Source organism: Solanum dulcamara, chromosome 11, assembly GCF_947179165.1.
Source record: "Solanum dulcamara chromosome 11, daSolDulc1.2, whole genome shotgun sequence".
In the NCBI taxonomy this organism is placed as follows: Eukaryota; Viridiplantae; Streptophyta; class Magnoliopsida; order Solanales; family Solanaceae; genus Solanum; species Solanum dulcamara.
The window spans coordinates 58513462-58532268 of record NC_077247.1 but is presented as its reverse complement, the minus strand read 5'-3'; the positions used below and the strand labels follow the sequence as shown (position 1 = coordinate 58532268).

Sequence of the window (18807 nt, the reverse complement as noted above, 5' to 3'; positions counted from 1 at the left end):
CTTTGGTATACCTTTTCTCCTTCTCTTGCTTTTCAGGGAGGAACGTGTTTTATCACTCTCTAAATTACATTTAATTGAACAAAATCTATATTTAGAGTTTATTATATTTCCTTCACATATCTCACATTTAGGATCTTTCACTTGTCTTCCATTAGGATTTAGAAGTAGAACATCCCAATTGTTGATCTTGTAAGTTTGAATATTGTTAAACGCTAGCTCTTCTATGTCATTTTTCTGAATTGCTGCTCTTTCACACACTTTAAATACCTGAATATAATAATATCAAAGTTAAAGAAGAATGTATAAAAAAAACAATCTGGTGCACAAATTATTTCACGTTCACGTAATTAGGTTTGAGTAAGGACCGCATATAATTAATGTAGGCAATCCACCTAACACAAGTATCAATTGCCGATTTTACGGCTCGGACCTATGTATGATCGCTCATCCTTTTCTTCAGCAAGAATTTTTAGTATAAAGTAACTACAAGAAAATAAGAAATTAATGAAGGACAAAATTTTGTAGCTTAACAACAAAAATCTCATGCTAATTCCATTTAGCTATGGATTATATGAAAATTCAATTAGCTAAGAGCTATTTAACGACGGATAAATTCTATAGCTGATTCTATGTTCTAGCAATAAATATACAATACCTATACACTTTGTACATTTTTTATAAACTAGATGGATGAATTCAGACGGGTAATTATATATAAAAAATAACTAGTTGGAGAAGTTTAGGGAGAAATAACCTGCAAATAGGTATGATGTTTATGTTGAGTTTCCTGGGACTCTTTCCAACAATAATAGCAAAGTGGGGTGCTCATGCAGTCGTTACAAAAATATGTTCAATAACTATTTCTATGACCCTCTTTTCTTACATTGCCCATCCGACCCATAAAATTTAGTTTGTACCAAAGCTAACAACCATGTTGGATTCTTGCTTTTCATCTCTTGAATTATTTAAGGGAGAAATTCTGAAGAAAAAAGCAAAGAAACATTGGTATATATATATATAGAGCAAATTAGGAAATTTTGTATTTCATGTTCAGAAATTATTAGGAAATCCTATGTCGAAGTAAGAGATTATTAGGCAATCCTGCTGTACCTCAAACTGTAGGAGGAATATCGAAAATTACGACAATATATACGACACCTAAAATTAAAAAAAAATACAAGTAAGAGATTCATAAAACTTTGACTTTAACTGCCTTCACCATAATTGACCAACGCAACAAGGATCAAAGTAGATTTAGTACATTTAGTCCAGCAATGGATCACTGGTATTACTTCCCTTCTATAGCATTATACATCTTTTATTCTGAATTTTGTGCTTCATCTACAATTAACTATAAACTCCGACAGACTATACGGAAGTTGTGCCATATACAAAGCCATACAAATTACCTCCGGGTTATTCCGGATATCATATTGCACCAGATAGAGATACTAAATGGAGGGAAGAAGCCAAAGATTGAAGAGGGCTGACGCAAATGTCAGAAACCAAGAAAAGAAAGCCATGGTAGCGGAGAGTTGATAACGGGTGCATAAATTCCCCTGGCAGAATGAGCTGCTAGAATGAATAAGATAGTCAACCGCACTAGCTGTTGAACATGCTGCAGCTAGGGACATAAATGACAGGACCTGTTAGATGCGACAACGAGACAATATTTGATTAGAAGAAGACTATATAAGACAGATTTCAGTATATCAAACAAGGCACATACCCAATCTCCTAAAACAACAAGTGAGAGTAATGCAGGCAGACGAGTTGGGACTTTAATAAAAACTGAGAACGCATCCACCATTGCTAGTATCAAGCTCCATGTCATAACCAAACCCATCACTGTCACCGAAAAGCTGCAAGCAACAAAAGTTGAAGTAGGTAAATTAACAGATAAATTTGCATCTTAATTCACAGCTAGAAGATTATGTTCTGATACTTCTTTACGTCTAAATATTTCTGTACCAGCACAATTCGTTCATTTAAATAACATATAATATACTCCTGGAGCTGTGATATGTGATGCTTCCAGGTGGTTAATTAGCTGTGTTGTTAAGAAGATGTAGTAGATAATGGATTTAAAAAAAAGATGTAGTAGATAATGGATTAAAAAAAAAGATGTAGTAGATATGCAAATTAACAACAATAGGTCTTCATTATCTAGATGAACATATCCTTCGAATTCCTAATGCTATAGAGCCTGTTTGGATAAGCATTTTTTAAGCTGCTTATAAGCTGAAAACTGCTTATTATAAGCTTAAAAAAACTGGGGTAACCCAACTTATTTTTTTGGCTTATAAGTTGTTTTAGATAAGCTAAATCAAACAAACCCAATTATTTTTTGGAGCTTATTTTAAACACAAAATGACTTTAAGTTGGCCAGTCAAACACTCAAAAAAGCTGAAAACAACTTATAAGTTATTCCAAACGGGCTCATAGTGCCATGCTTTTCATTTCTGTTTTCAACCACAAGTTCCGATGCTTTGCATAATTCAATACTGGAGTCACATATCTATTTTAGTTACATTCTGTTTTTAGAGAATAACCATAAACAGTCAATTGGCTCTAACACATATCTGTTGGCAAATACAGGAATTCTTGTAAAAGGACAGAGAATGAGATCATAAAGCGCCATCCCAGCCCCATATCAGCAAATGACTCATTACATCAGTTATAATTTGTTTGGTTATACCTATTACCACTGTGACCAAAGCGGTTCTAGAGACTATGTGCAAGAAACCCCAACTCCTACAAGAACAAAAAAGGTAGAAGAAATGCACGAAAGACACCTTACAAACAAAAGAAATGAAGAATTGTATGATCTGTGATATCTTCATCAACCAATAGTAATACTGAACCGTGGCCTTAAAGATGATATGCCTATTTATTTTAATGAAGAAGCACATGAGTTCAATATGATATTTCAATTGGTAACAATTAAGGAAATGCTGACCTCAAAAACACTTCCTACTTGCAGCTCTTAAAACGAACGCCAAATACAGTATAAGTAAAAGCTGTTATTAGCTCTAGATCTCCAAATGTTCTTTGGAAGATAAGAGAGCTAGCAATATCTACTATCTACACCATGCTAGGAAGTATTCTACGATCACTTCCACAACAACCCCACCGACACTCACAAATGAACAAACTGCACGAATGAAACAACACAACTGTATGTACACTCCATAAGATTTAAAGTAGGTGTAACTACTTGTCCCCTGATTCCCACACTGTAACATGGAAAATCAACCACAATATTTACATCTGATTAGCTTCATCCACAGATCCTTTGTGCATACCTAAGCCCACTTAATAGCTGTCAGTTCTCTCACCTATTTAACGTGGGAACTTGCAACCAAAAATATTTGGCTGTCGTTCCATGAATGTGACTATTTCTTCTGGCAAAGTTTCAGTAATACATTACAAATAACCATCTACCCAGGATTTGTTAACGCATTAATGTACAAAACTGAAGAAAGATACGCCTAGACAAAATAATAAAACGACAAATACCCAGATCACACATGCGACAAATGGCAAATAATACACCAAAAATCAATGTGTCTGGTGTCTCAGCCTAACACGACAAATGAAGTTAATATCCGTTATGACAAATCAAACATAGGTGATGATGAAAAGGAGCAGAAAGAGGTGGATCTATCTCAACCAATGTGTCTCATGTCTCAGCCTAACACGGCAAATGAAGTTAATATCCGTAACGACAGGTCAAACATAAGTGATGATGACGAGGAGGAGAAAGAGGTGGATCTATCCCAATCAACGTGTCTCGTGTCTCAGCCTAACACGACAAAAGAAGTTAATATCCATTACAACAGATCAAACATAAATGATGATGATGATGAGGAGAAATAGGGGGATCTATCTCAATCAATGTGTTTCATGTCTCACCCTAACGCGACAAATGGAGTTAATATACGCTACGACAAAAACATAAATGATGATGATGAGGAGAAGAAGGAGGTGGATCTATTTCAATCAATGTGTCTCGTGTCTCACCCTCACGCAACAAATGAAGCTAATATACGTTACGACAAAAACATAAATGATGATGACGACGAGGAGAAAGAGGTGGGTATATCTCATTCTTGATAAAGTGGAACCGGATCAAGCTCGTCTATAAATCACCAGTCATCACCGCTGAATTAAAAGTAGGAATTTCTTAGTCCGTACATGGATCAACATGTATTACAAAGTAACACGAACAACGTTTCCAGGAGAAAGAACATCCGACATTCCGAGTTCCAACAGCTAGTTGTTCTTCCGTATCACAAACAACATCAGTCCGATGACCTATAGAAGATTATTATCTCATTGACCTATTCTACTTGCTCTCACCTTGTTCCTTTTTTTTTTTTGCTATTGTTTTATTATCTTTATTTCCCCTAGTGTTTTCCTTCCAATCCTCATTTACCTACTCCATATCTATTTAATAGTTTCTTCTAGCTACTCAATTTACAGTCATCAACTTGTCATAACATAACAATTGCAAGTTCCAACCGAAAAGAGGAAGTGGCGCCCCACAGCCTTACAAGTTCCAACCAAAAGAGACTTAACATAAAATTCATTTTTCATTCTTCCTGTTCCCCTTTCAGACCTATGCTCGGTTGAAGCTGCCAAATGACTACATGATGATAGGTCTATTCTACCTCAATTCACCTTCTATTTTGAACTAAGTTCCAGTCCGAAGTGGCAACTGAGCTGTCAAACTAGCTTTTTCCACCCACAAGGATTAAAAAATACCAACTTGTTAAAAGATGGTCAACAGAAATTGCACGGCTAGGTCAAAAATTGAAGGCTATTCCATATAAAGTACCAAAAATTCAATCATTTTTCAAAATGCATATGGAACATACAAACACGTCAACACAGAAGGTTACCAATCAGAATTCTCCTAAAACAAAAAAAAGAACCAAAAATTCAAGACTCAAAAGAATTGACTGATTAATGATATCATTCATCTCAGAAACCCAAAAAAAAAAGAAGAGGAAAGCCCGAAAGAGAAATTACCAGAAAGCAGTGTAGCTATAGAAAGGAATATCGAAACACATGAAAAGAAGTGAAGCAACAGAGAAGATAGCCTGTCCTAATCTCAAAGCCAAGCTACCACTAGAACCCAAAGCCCCTGGAAGTTCATCCATATCGTTAGCGACATGCCAGAGACTAGTAGAAATTTGCTAATATACTGAACCGAGATGTTTGTCATGTCCAATTTTAGCTTTGTACGCATACCATGCCACGTTTAGATCAAAGAGGAAGAAGCAACCGAACAGAGAAATAGAGGAAAATTAATACTAAGAAGACATTTTTGTGACGTATGAATGTGTAATCGATGCTTCTCCTCTAATGTATTTTGTTGAGCTTTTAAATTTTGGGGCAATTTGATCTTGTTCTTGTCTGCCTTCCAAAACAAACAACTCCAGTGGTGAAGCGGTGGCGGTGGACTTTTCTGACTTTTTCCTCCATTTCCTCTCCTTTTGCCTTAATATACTTCTTTCTTTCCTGTATTTTACACGAAATTTATATTCTCACCATGAAGAATAACCATTTACTAGCAAGTAAAAGTAGACTCAAATTCACTAAATTTATAAAGAAAATCCTAGCAAGTTAAAGTAGACCCAAATTAATCGCGAACCTCTACTTTTTGGATGGGAAAAGATTTCTCATTTGGACGATATGGTTTTTACGTGGCATAATACATAAACATGCCATTTAACTTGAACTCATCATAATTAACTCTTTTAACTTGAAGTGTGAACAAATAAATATTTAAATTTTTATAAAACTCAACAAGTACACACATGTATTATACTATGTAGGAGACGTGTGCATACTTGTTCAACTTTGTACAAATTTATCTACTTATGTACATCCAAAATTGGATGAACATATTTATGGATATGCCTTTTTATAATGTTAGTCATCCTCTTCGTGTAAATTTTGCAAATCCATCAAGGTTCAATTAGGTAGAATAATTTAGGATATTTCATGGTAGCCATGAATGCCATATACTGGGCAGTGTGAGCTTAGTTCATGTTCCTAAACACTCGGTGTTCCATACATTGCAGATTCAATGATTTAACCAAAACATACAGTGAGAGAATTTTGTTCTTGAATTATTAGGGGGAAAAACAACACAACTTAGTAAAATGGTTACATAAATACAAGTACAACAGAGTTCGACTTCCCTATATTTGCAGTAGAGAAACTGAGTTAGCCTCCACTAATAGGAGGTATAATGGCCAATTCATCTCCATCTTTGACAGTGGTGGACTCAACTGTGTATTCCTCATTCCGGGCAAGAAGCATGCACCCACGAATCTCTTCCAAGCGTGGGAAGTGAGAAATGACCTTATTCAAGCAATCACCGGCGGTACTACCATAAGAAACTTCCAATGGCATTTCAGACATGCCAGTCAAATCTCTAGCACGGGCGAAAAACAGAAACTTTATTTGAAGAGATCTACTCTCATCTTCATTCTGCAGAGCTTCCACATCTTTACTGTCAATTTGTTTATCAATCATGACTATTGCAAATAACCTGTCCAGCATATTCAACAGCAGTGGTAACATCTCAGTTATGCCCCAATTCCGAAGACATGGTTTTTGTGAATTCAAAATTGACAACAGTAATAGCATATAGTTTTTTCTCAAGGACAGGAGATAAGTAGTAAACACCACGACAACGACTAAATCATACTATTCGCCCTCTTGTATTAAAGAATAACTGAATATTTAAAAGGATCTGTTACTCTTTCCTAAGAAATTACAACTAAATAATAAACAAACACAAAACTTAACTTCTATAAGACGTTGAAATCTAAAAGTAAGAAACACTTACTATAAGTAGTCTAACTAAAGATACAAAAACAGTATTGACCTTAGGACTCCCTTAACATGGCCAAAACTGAACAACATCTAATGTGATTGAAAATAAAGCATTTGCAATTGACAAAAACCATTAACCCAAGTCCACACACTTCACAATGAAAGAAAAGGATGTTCCTTCTTTCACAACATCAAGTTCAATGCAGAATTAACAGAGTCATTTTAAAACGAATGAAGAGAACTAAAAAGAAAGGGAAAACTCAAGCCAAGTCTACTACATCCATGTACTTACATTATGGTTAAGATAAACTTAGAGAAAAATTGTCAGAGACTAAACGAGTATTGAAGTGTTGGATTTCCTAGTAACAAAAAAAAGTGACAAACTTACTTAAGAAACAAATGAGAAAAGATGACACAGCATATTCTTTTGGAGCCTAAGATCAATTTAAAGGATTCAATCAAAACACCCCCAAGCCCCACCCTCCATAAAAAAAAAAGAAGGAAAAAGCAAAGCAACCAGCTAACCCCATAAGGGAAGTAGATAGATACACCGATTTGTATTGGGCATTACACCCTACTATGCCATGATATAGATACAATCAAACTACGCTTCCATACTTCACACATATACTAATCCATTAACTTGTTGAATTCCAAATAAAGTTTCAAAATTAATTTGAGCAAAATTTGGTATAGACCCAATTTGAAAGAAGACATGTATATTTTTCTTCATTCTAAGATATCACTGTTAACATATCAATCAAAATGTAATGAAAAAAGCATTGCACCCAACTGTACCACTTTTCTATCTAAGGATGGTAAAAAATGCTAGACACCATTCTACAAATGACATTATTAATACAACTTTCATGAGTTTTAACAAGTCAAATACACTTACCTAGTCACTTTAAACTTTGATGTAATGTTTTTTCCCATCAAACTAATGATTGCACTATTCTCTAATATTCTCTTTTATTAATACTTATATCACATGACTAAAAGAAGCTTAAAATAATCGATTAATCATCATTTGACCTCAGGTGCTAAATTTTCCCTCCTAGTGTCCTAGAGAGGAAGCTGCTACTATAAGCTACAGAACTCTTTTATACTTTGGGTAGATCTACAATTTAAGAAAAAGTGCTTGATGCTATCTCACAAAAGGATACTCCATTCCATTGGTAGAGAAGCAGCTCTACCAATGGAATCTAAATAGTGGCAGTAGTTCTTTACGGCTATTGGCTAACTTATATTTTCTTGCAATCCAAATCTTCGTAAGTCAGTCAACCGCGAGATGATTAAGAGGATTTGGAGAAAATATAAGCTAACCAACCGTCGTAAAGAACTAATCATCCTGGTAAGGCTCCCTGGGTATGTTGTTGTTGTCATCCTGATAAGACTCATGCCTGCTGTCCGTGTTTATAGAACACTAAAATGGGCTTCATGGCAGGCTGCACCTCCCCAGCCCCGGCCCCTCACAAACTTCCCAAATAGGGAAGAAAACACTCCATTAAGACAGCATGGAAATATTTCTCTTCTTAGTTCTAATTTATTTTTAATTTGTTGCCTAAAACTGAGTATACATGTATGTTTATCAGCTAATACATTCAAACGACAACATACGAAATTTGTGTTCTGGTCTAATGATTATCTTTTCAATTTTTTTCCTTTTTTTTTTCTAGTTTTCCTTCATGTTTTATCTGAAACTGGAAAATAGATTCAAGTTGAATCCATAAACCGGTCTGTATGACTCCTCAATAAAATTTGTACTCTCCAAGTATCTGGAACATGTAATTCTGTTCTAGGCTTCTAGCTATAAGCAAAGTATATAATAACAAGGGAGTAGTTAATTATCATCTTTCAAAATAAGGTCAAATTCTCCACGAACATGTGATATTAGCAAATTATCGAAGATTCGAAGTGCTCAATCCACTTACGGTGCAATGTTCATCGCCTATAATTTGAGAATTCAGCCAAAACTAAAAGGCTGTACTCACATAAGAACTAATCAAAGAGGAATTGCAGAAGGTCGAACATACCTGAACCCAAAAGTAGAAAAAGGAGACGCGCAGATGCTCTTCGAATAAGGCAGAGTACTGGCCTAATTTCTGATAGAATTCAAAGAAATCTGCACAAGTGAGGGAGTGGGGAGAGGGCACAAAAACAGTTTTTAGAAAAAAATAAAAAATGCTTAGGTACACGGTAGCAATACTTTTTTTATTGCCTCAATTATTACTACTCCAATCTTTTTCTATTTCCTACTATTCATTACAAAAAATATTACTTAAATATTAGAATTCCTACCTAATTTTTTTTTAAAAAAAAAACTTAGTGGATTTAAGGTTCGATAGATTAGAAAAATAATTTTATCACCATTTTATGTAACAGAAAGTTTAACTTTAAAGTATAAAAAAAGTTGATCAACCACAATTCGAACACACTTATAAGTTTTAACACCTTATTGAAGCTAATACGTATAATTAAGAAAGACGATATATTTTAAATGGTTAATTTATTTTAATAATCTTTTGAAAATATCAAAAAGAATTAAAATTTAAGTCAAATATGTTTAATATGAACACTTTATTGTATTTAATAGAAACATATCATAATTTAAATATCTAATAAAAAAATTTACTTATAAGCGTAAGACACTTATCATTAAATTTTACCTAGATATATTTGAAGTTATGCTCTCAGTCCCATTTTAATTATCGCTTTAGTTATTTTGGGCACCCAATTCGAAGGATAACCAATATGCTTTAATGGGTGCTTGGCAATTCTGGAGGCAATAAATATATTAGTGCCTAATTGATATTGTATATATGTATGTGGACTGTATTTCACCTCTCCTTATTTGATAAATGTATCAGTGGATATTTAATACCTAATACATCTATTTTTGATATCAGAAAATAATAACTATGAAGCATAGTTTAATAAATTATTTCTTTATTTTTTTCTTAATATTTTGCATATATTTTAAATTTTAAGGGTATAATTAAAAATAATTATCTATTTAATATTGAATTCTAAAATACTCCTTAATTATTTTAGGAGAGTTAAAATGATATTATTATTTTACTAATAGACCATAGTTAAAATGAGACGACTGGAGTACTGTATAAGTATTTGACATATACAAACGTATGTACAATTGAGTGAGAGGGGTATTTATCCTAAAAAAAAGTTTAAGCCAGATAGGAGGAGAGCCTTATCTTTGTGAGGCTGAAATTGTAGAAACCTTGTCTGTATCGCTGTTTATTTTAACTAATTATACATTCATTCTGTAGTTTGCAGTTAGTTCATGTTAGTTGAATGGGGAGTAGTGCTGTATATTGTAGTGGATTGCTATGTTGTTCCCAGTTGCGGTCGAGCAATTCAAGGGTCGTGTTGGGCTTATCGGTGTTGGAACAGGTGGATAAGGAGTTAATGAAGGGAGATGAAAGGGCTGCATTGTCTCTTGTCAAGGATTTGCAGGGCAAACCTGGTGGTCTTAGGTGTTTTGGCGCCGCTAGACAGGTTCATTTTTGCAATGTTCTCTATGTTAACATTTCCTATTCGGATCAAATTCACTAGGCACACTCCCAACAAATTTAAAATTTGGAGTATTTATGATAGGTTGATTATTTTTAATCTACCTATAGCAAAATTTTAAGCCGAGCATCAATGGGAAACAACTTTTCTACCTCCCAAGTAGCGGTAGCGATTAGCTGGACTTAGTGATAAACTATATCTAGCTATGTTGAATAGTTAATCGTTTCAATTTTAATGGACAGACATTGGCCTTGTTATTCTCAGAAATCTGCTTTAACATTACAAGTTTTCTAGAAGAAATATTTGTTGAATTTGGCAAGATTCTAGATGAATTAATTTGAATATTTGGTAAGAAGATAATTCTTCTTTGGTATAAAAAGTCAAGGTAGGAAAGTTGTAGTTGAAATATTGGCAGACCATTTAATGGTTTCACAAAATAAACTTTGACATTTTAACCTATAGTGATGTCACGGAGATTTCATTCCTATAAATAGATAACTCTTGGTTCATTTGTAACACACCTCTCACTTGCTTTCTCATCTTCTAAGGCATTTGATCTTCTTTCTCTCTTGTAGTATTTCACTTGTATTTTATTGGAGTAAAATAAATATTGGTTGATTATATCCGATTTGAGTAAAATAAATATTGGTTGATTATATCCGAGGGTTAAGCAAAAGAAAATAAACTTTTACTGAACGTCGTAAATTCCTGGTGTTCCTTTTATTGTTGTCTCATTTACTATTTATTTGCTAGCAGTTGTGATTTCATCACTCTTTATATATCTGGCTTCCGCAACAATTGGTATCAGAGCCAATGTTTTATCTAAGTATGCTTTGTGGTTGTAGCACAGTTTGAACTTCCATATCAGAAAAGATTTATTTTGGCCTTTTTGCAATTGTTAGCTAATAAATAGTATTTGTAGCAAAAATGGGAGATAAGAAAAATGATAAGTCCACATCGAAGGTCAATAATACGTCATCATTGGCATCTTCGCTTATGACAAGAATTGTGTCAAATGAGAAATTTGCAGTTGATATTTTTGATGGGTCAGGACATTTCGAAATGTGGCAAGGCAAGGTCCTTGATGTCCTTTTTCAACAAGGACTAGATGTTGTCATAGAAGAAAAGAAGCCAGACAGTGTAGGAGAAGAAGATTGGAAGATTATCAATCGTGTTGCTTGCGGTACCATTCGATTTTACCTTGCAAGAGAACACAAGTATCCATACACAAAGGAAACTTCTACAAGTATATTGTGGAATGCACTGAAGGAGAAATTCTTGAAGAAAAACAGTCAAAATAAACTTTACATGCAAAAGAGACTATTATGCTTCACATATATCCCCGATAGCACAATGAATGTTCATATCACCAGCTTTAATAAGTTGGCGACAGATTTGCAGAATATGGATGTAACTTTTACTGATGGAGATATGGCCTTAATGTTGTTAAGTTCATTTCCCGATGAGTTCGAACACCTTAAAACTACTCTACTTCATGGGAATGATGAAGTATCTCTCAAAGAAGTTTGTTCTGCCTTGTATAGTTATAAACAAAAAAAGAGAGAAAAAACAAAAAGATGGAGAAGCAGAAGCACTGTTCGTGAGAGGTCGTTCTCAAAATCAGACGAGAACGAAGAAAAGAAGATCCGAAGAAAAGAAGATCCAAGTCAAGATCCAGACCCAGCAAATATGAATGTGCCTTTTGCCGAGAAAGGGGGCGTTGGAAGAAAGATTGCCCAAAGTTGAAAAGCAAGGTCAAACCAAACAATGGGAAGGCCGTTATGGATTCAAATGTAGCTAATTGTGATGACTCTGATTTCTCGATGGTTACAACAGAGCCATCCAAATCATCTGATGTATGGTTGATGGACTCAACTTATAGCTATCATATGTGTCCCAATCGGACTTGTTTGTTGATTTACAAGAAGGAGAATGTGGAGTTATTCACACCGCAAACAATAATCCTCTTACCGCATATGGTGTTGGTTCAATCCGATTAAGGAATCATGATGGATTGAGCAGAACATTAACAAATGTTTGATATGTACTGGATTTGAAGAAAAATCTCATATCTGTAAGAGCCCTAGAATCAAAAGGGTTCAAAATCATTGCAAATAATGGGGTAACGAGAATATGCTCTGGTGCACTAGTGGTAATGAAGGCGATTCGAAGAAACAATAATATGTACCACTATCAAGGTAGTACAATTATTGGAACAGCGGCAACAACATCTAGTGACAACAAAGAGGCAGAAATGACCAGTCTATGACATATGCGCTTGGGACATGCTAGAGGAAAATCCTTGAAGACTTTATCAGATCAAGGATTGTTGAAAGGAGTAAAAACTTACAACTTGGAGTTTTGTGAGCATTGTATAAAAGGAAAACAGACAAGGGTTAAATTTGGAACATCTATCCATAATACTAAAGGTATTTTGGATTATGTTCACTCTGATGTTTGGGGTGCTTCCAAAGCACCTTCATTAGGTGAGAAACACTATTTTGTAACCTTTGTTGACGATTTTTCTCGAAAGTTGTGGGTGTATACAATGAAACCAAAAGATGAAGAAGGGAAATTTTTCTCAAATGAAAGGCGATGATAGAGACTGAAAGTGGCAGAAAGATCAAGTGTCTTCGTACAGACAATGGTGGAGAATATAAAAATGATCTTTTCCAGAAGGTTTGTGAAGATAATGGCATCGTCAGACATTTCACCATTAGAAATACACCACAACAGAATAGAGTGGCAGAACGCATGAATCGGACTTTACTAGAGAAAGTTCGGTATATATTGTCCAATGTTAGCTTGGGCAAAGAATTTTGGGCTAAGGCAATAACATATGCATGCCACCTCATTAATCGTCTACTATCTGCTGCTATTGGTGGCAAGACACCATTAGAAAAATGGTATGAAAAAACTACTGAAGATTATGGTTCATTATATGTATTTGGCTCAACTGCATATTATCATATAAAAGAGTCAAAATTGGACCCAAGAGCAAAGAAAGCTCTATTTATGGGGATTACTTCTGGAGTCGAGGGATACCGTTTATGGTGTCCAGAAACAAGAAAAAATATTTTCAGCAGGGATGTTACCTTTGATGAATCTGCCTTGACAAATAAGGGAACAATTGAAGATGTCAAACAAACTGATGGTGCTTCAAAGCAGGTGGAGTTTGAAGGAAAAATAATTTTTCCAACACCAAGAAAAAATGAGGAAGCAACAGAAGATTTTCCTCTGGAAGAAGAGCCAGTCGATAAGGAGATTTTATCTCAAGAACCTAAACCACAACTTGAATCAATTGCAACCAGCAAGCTAAATAGAACAATAAGAAAACCTACTCGACTCATAGATGTGGTGGCATGTGCAGACTCAATTGCAATTGATGGTATTCCTACCACTAATAAAGACGCAGTCCAAAGTTCAGAAGAAGATAAGTGGAGGATAGCCATGAATGAAGAAATGCAGTCCCTACATCATAATCATACATGGAAATTGGCCAATCTCCCGAAGGGCAAGAAAGCAATTGGGTGCAAATGGGTATAAAAAAAAATTCCTAATCAAGAAGATGTTCGCTACAAAGCAAGATCGGTGGCCAAAGGATATGCTCAAAAGGAGGAAATTGATTATAATGAGGTATTTTCTCCTGTCGTGAAACACTCCTCCATTAGAGTTTTGTTGGCTTTGATAGCGCAGTTGAATTTGGAACTAGTTCAGTTGGATGTAAAAATTGTGTTTTTACGTGAAAACTTGGAAGAGGAAATCTACATGACTTAGCTTGAAGGATTCAAAGTTGATGGAAAAGAAATATATTTTGTGCAAACTTGAAAAATCATTGTATGGATTAAAACAATCATCTAGGCAATGGTACAAACGATTTGACAAGTTTATGTTGGAGCAAAAGTACAAAAGAAGCAAATATGATCATTGTGTGTATTTGCGCAAGCTTGAGGACGGATCCTTTATATATCTTCTCTTGTATGCTGATGATATGTTGATAGCTTTTAAAAGTCAAGAGAAAATTGAGAAGCTGAAAACTCAACTAAGAAGGGAGTACGAGATGGAGGATTTGGTTGAGGGGAAGAAAATTCTTGGTATGGAGATTATAAGATATAGACATTCAAAGAAACTCTTTTTTATCTCAAAAGGAATACTTGAAGAGGGTACTAAACCGATTTGGTATGACTGGCTATGTTTTCACTATTGCAAACGCACCAGTTAGTTGAAAGTCTACTTTGCAGTCAACAGTTTCTTTGTCTATCATTGAGGCAGAGTACATGGTGATTACAGAGGCTGCAAAGAAGGCGATTTGGCTTCAAGGGTTGCTTAGAAAGCTTGGTATTGAACAAGAAGGTATCACAATATTTTGTGATAGTCAAAGTTCTATTCATTTAGCAAAGAACCAAGTTTATCATGCAAGGACGAATCACATTGACGTCTAATATCATTTTGTACGAGAAATCATAGAAGAAGGTGGAGTCATAGTGCAAACAATTTGGACTACAGATAACCCTGCCGATATGCTGACAAAAGTGGTGACTGCAGTCAAGTTTCAACATTGTTTGAAATTGATCAACATTGTTGAACATTGAAGATTGAGTTTGAAGATACAATCAAAAGTTGTTGAGAGAAAGTTGAAAATGGAGAATCTTGCCAAGGTGGAGATTTGTTGAATTTGGCAAGATTCTAGATGAATTAATTTGAATATTTGGTAAGAAGATAATTCTTCTTTGGTATAAAATGTCAAGGTAGGAAAGTTGTAGTTGAAATATTGGTAGACCATTTAATGGTTTCACAAAATAAACCTTGAAATTTTAACCTATAGTGATGTCATGGATGACATCAAGAGGAAGATTTCATTCCTATAAATAGTTAGCTCTTGGTTCATTTGTAACACACTTCTCACTTACCTTCTCATCTTCTAAGGCATTTGATCTTCTTTCTCTCTTGTAGTATTTCACTTTTTTTCTTTTGGAGTGAAATAAATATTTGTTGATTGTGTCCGAGAATTAAGCAAAAGAAAATAAACTTTTGCCGAACCTCGTAAATTCCTGGTGTTCCTTTTATTGTTGTCTCATTTACTATTTATTAGCTACATTTAGATATAGCAGTTGTAATTTCATCACTCTCTATATATCCGGCTTCCGCAACAATATTCGCCTTGTAATTCTCTGAGCTTATGTAGGAAAACTGCTTTAACTTTATGTGTAGGTTCATGCAGGTACCACAGAGGCTTTATTCCTTGGATGAATTGAAGTTGAATGGAATAGAAGCCGTATCTCTTCTATCACCAGTTGATGCCACCCTTGGAGCAATTGAAAGAAATCTGCAAATTGCTGCTATATTAAGTGGTTCTGCTGCATGGTATGCGCTTGATTTGAGCCCACAACAGATCCTTTTTGTTTCTCTGGGGGTTCTGTTTCTGTGGACTCTAGACTTGGTAAACTCTTTAGATGCCTGTCAATTTGTCTTCTGGAATTCCTCTATGGCTGTTCATAGAGCAATTTTTATATCTTTTCTTTTAGAGATTTCCTGAAAATTTGTTGCAAAGGTCAGAGTCATGTTATTCACCAAAGCAATTGACTTGCTGCGAGTTTTCAAGATTGATGGCTGCTTTTCTCCCCAAGAAACTCAAAGTTTAGTTTTACTTTAAACAAATTGCTAGGAACAAATAACCGCATTTCTAGTAGTTACCAGCTTTAATTTTCGTTTATAGAAGATATTCTGAAAGAGATAAATCTGCAACAGAGAGGTTAAAAAGAAAATCTACAACAGAAGAGGGCAAGAACTGAATACCAACTGACATAAGAAAAATCACCAATATGACCAAAATCTTCAATATAGTGCTCCTATAGCTTTACTCCAAAAGGGTTGTCAAAGACTAATTTTATCACTTATCACCTTGGGGACATGCTCGTGATAATTTTCTAGTTTCATGTTTTGACATATTTCAGGAATATAAAGGAGAACAATGTTAACCTTGTGATACAGTTTACGCACTTGTTTATGTATATTTGATTGTTAGTCAACTTAATCAAGTCAACAGAGGTGAAAGTAAGAAGCCTAAAACATGGAGTTATGTGTTTTGAGACATTTCAAGCATAATTGTTGAGTTATCCATATTTGTGCATAGGTTTCTTTCAATGGAGGAGTTGGTGCTTTGGTCCTTGACACAATTGGCCATACTTTCAGTCAGAAGTACCATAACAGGGTTATTCAAGTGAGATCCATCTCTCTCATTCTATCTGTCTCCCTCTCTTCACCTATACATACAAATGCTGAGCACTAAAGAGTATTGTTTTCAACTTTTCTCGGAAAAAAGAAACTAAATAGGCTTTAGTTTTCAACTCTCTTTGATTGTAACCTCTTGCAAAAGACTTACGAATTGATAATATTTAGAATTTGGTGGTTTATTTTCATTTTCCTGATTCTTCTCCAAAAAAAAAAATCATGTCCTGCTTGCAATGTCTTTAATACACAAGTATTTAATTTCCTTATCCTTTACCTCTACTTTTCTCTTGCTGAAAGTCTGCATTAGTTTGGCCTTTCTTTTCCGTGACTTGTCTTGTAACAAGTTGTTCCTTCCTCAATTCTGATCTAGCATGAAGCTGGGCATTTCTTGATTGCCTACTTGCTGGGTATTCTTCCTAAGGGGTATACACTCACCAGTTTGGATGCTTTAAAGAAGGAAGGATCGTTAAACATCCAAGCAGGAACAGCCTTTGTGGACTTTGAATTTATTGAGGAAGTAGGTAGTCTCCTATCAATTTTATAACCTCCAGTAAAAGCTTTTCAGTGTTGGTTGCTTCTTGAATATTGCTCTTTCTTCTCCTATAAGCTTTCGGGGCTGGGCAATAATCATGTAAGAGTATAATTACTCTTTCTCTAGTTTGACCCTGATTTATCGCCGTGCAGGTAAATAGAGGAAAAGTAACAGCCACGGTATTAATCTCCGTTAACTATCATGTATGTTTATTTCTGTGATTTGTTATATGATTCCTTCACTAATCAAGCACTTCTAACAGATGCTGAACAGGTTTTCATGTATCGCGCTAGCAGGTGTAGCAACTGAGTATCTTTTGTTCGGGTATGCTGAGGGAGGTCTGTCTGACATTAATCAGGTTTATGTCATTCCTCAGCCTCCAATACTCTGAAGAAAAGCCAACTTTCTAGGTTTAGTTTGCTTTCGTATCTCAGCTGAGTGGGACGTCTAAATTAGGACATGACATCATATGGTAACACTGAGAATTTTACTATTTGAAGTGCAATAAACAGCTATTGCAGTCCTTAGATACTCTTCCTCTAAGAAGAACAAGAGCTTTATTAGTATGAGTAATTGCTATATTTCCATTAAACAATAGTGATCGTACCTAGATTTATCGTAGATTGCTATTCACTTTCATGCATAAAGAGTTCAAACTTCCGCCTGCTACTTTTTTCTTGATGAAATTGTGTAACGCTGAGATTCCTACATCACTTTGCTAGATATTGTGCATTCCTACAGTTTTCACCAAAATGATTGATCCTATACTAAATGTTAAACAAAGGCTAATTAAAATTCCTGCTTGACAGTTGGATGCATTACTGAAAAGCCTGGGATTTACACAGAAGAAAGCTGATTCGCAGGTGAGATGGGCTGTATTGAACACAATCCTCATTTTGCGACGCCATGAGAAGGCACAATCAAAGCTTGCAGAGGCAATGACTCAAGGGAAATCTGTGGGCGTCTGCATTGATACTATTGAGAAATTCATTAACGACAATGATTTGTAGCTTTATTTATCTTATGATCCGTCATATAATTACTGATGTCCCCTATGGGCTATGAAACTCCTTCATTCTCTATATAAAGTGATCTTTTGTGTGAAAGTCAAATGAAATTACTGCTAGTTCTTTCCTTGTTTCCTATGTTCCTTTCCATTGTCATTCTCTCGTTTTGATACCATTATTTAGTAGAAATGAATAAATATTTATAAATGTTTGTCTTCTTTGAGAACATGAGAATGGCAATAATGCAAATTTAGATAAAACACATTTTCTGAAACCCTTTTAACATATAGAAACTGGTAAGTTGTATCCAAAGTTTTCGCGATAAATGGGGTTCCATTTGAAATTTATCAGATGAATCTTAAAAACTGTGAATTGAATCGTGCTGTTTGTCAATTGTCAGATTGTACTTGGTATGGATCACCATTTCATTGCCTTACCTGGATGTAGTAGTGTTTGACACTTCTCAACTGGACGGGTATCTCAGGTAAATGTATGAGATTCATTCGATGTATCACTCAACAATAGTTACCTTTGCCAAACACAGAGACAGATTCGACGATTATATCCAAGTCTAAATATGGATTGCATTCAACTTCATACTTTACTTTAGATGAACAGTTTGCAGTCTCAAGTAAATATCAGCATTAGAAG

General features: G+C 34.9%; 3 protein-coding genes across 6 annotated transcripts; 1 reads left to right on the top strand and 2 right to left on the bottom strand.

Moving 5' to 3' along the window:
* Positions 1-1192: 1192 nt before the first annotated feature.
* On the bottom strand, positions 1193-5678 carry LOC129874850 (CASP-like protein 5C1). Its single transcript, XM_055950224.1, has 3 exons — positions 5035-5678; positions 1730-1862; positions 1193-1646 (listed from the first exon to the last, which is right to left on the bottom strand). Exons 1-3 carry the CDS (start codon positions 5163-5165, stop codon positions 1452-1454), a joined length of 459 nt encoding a protein of 152 aa, XP_055806199.1. The 5' UTR covers positions 5166-5678; the 3' UTR covers positions 1193-1451.
* Positions 5679-6077: 399 nt separating this feature from the next.
* On the bottom strand, positions 6078-9034 carry LOC129875251 (molybdopterin synthase sulfur carrier subunit). The gene is made up of 2 exons (XM_055950703.1): positions 8889-9034; positions 6078-6565 (listed from the first exon to the last, which is right to left on the bottom strand). Exon 2 carries the CDS (start codon positions 6547-6549, stop codon positions 6238-6240), a length of 312 nt encoding a protein of 103 aa, XP_055806678.1. The 5' UTR covers positions 6550-6565; positions 8889-9034; the 3' UTR covers positions 6078-6237.
* A 973-nt stretch (positions 9035-10007) lies between these two features.
* On the top strand, positions 10008-18255 carry LOC129872344 (uncharacterized). 4 transcript variants are annotated; one of them, XM_055947319.1, is made up of 7 exons: positions 10008-10371; positions 15598-15826; positions 16520-16606; positions 16988-17134; positions 17302-17352; positions 17412-17507; positions 17959-18255. In XM_055947319.1, the coding sequence occupies exons 1-7, from the start codon at positions 10292-10294 to the stop codon at positions 18157-18159; spliced, it is 891 nt and encodes a 296-aa protein (XP_055803294.1). In that variant the 5' UTR covers positions 10008-10291; the 3' UTR covers positions 18160-18255. The 4 variants fall into 4 exon arrangements, with proteins under 4 accessions (XP_055803294.1, XP_055803290.1, XP_055803292.1 ...); XM_055947315.1 differs by having other exon boundaries at positions 10009-10371; positions 15608-15826; XM_055947316.1 differs by having other exon boundaries at positions 10013-10371; positions 15608-15826; positions 17302-17328.
* Positions 18256-18807: the final 552 nt, after the last annotated feature.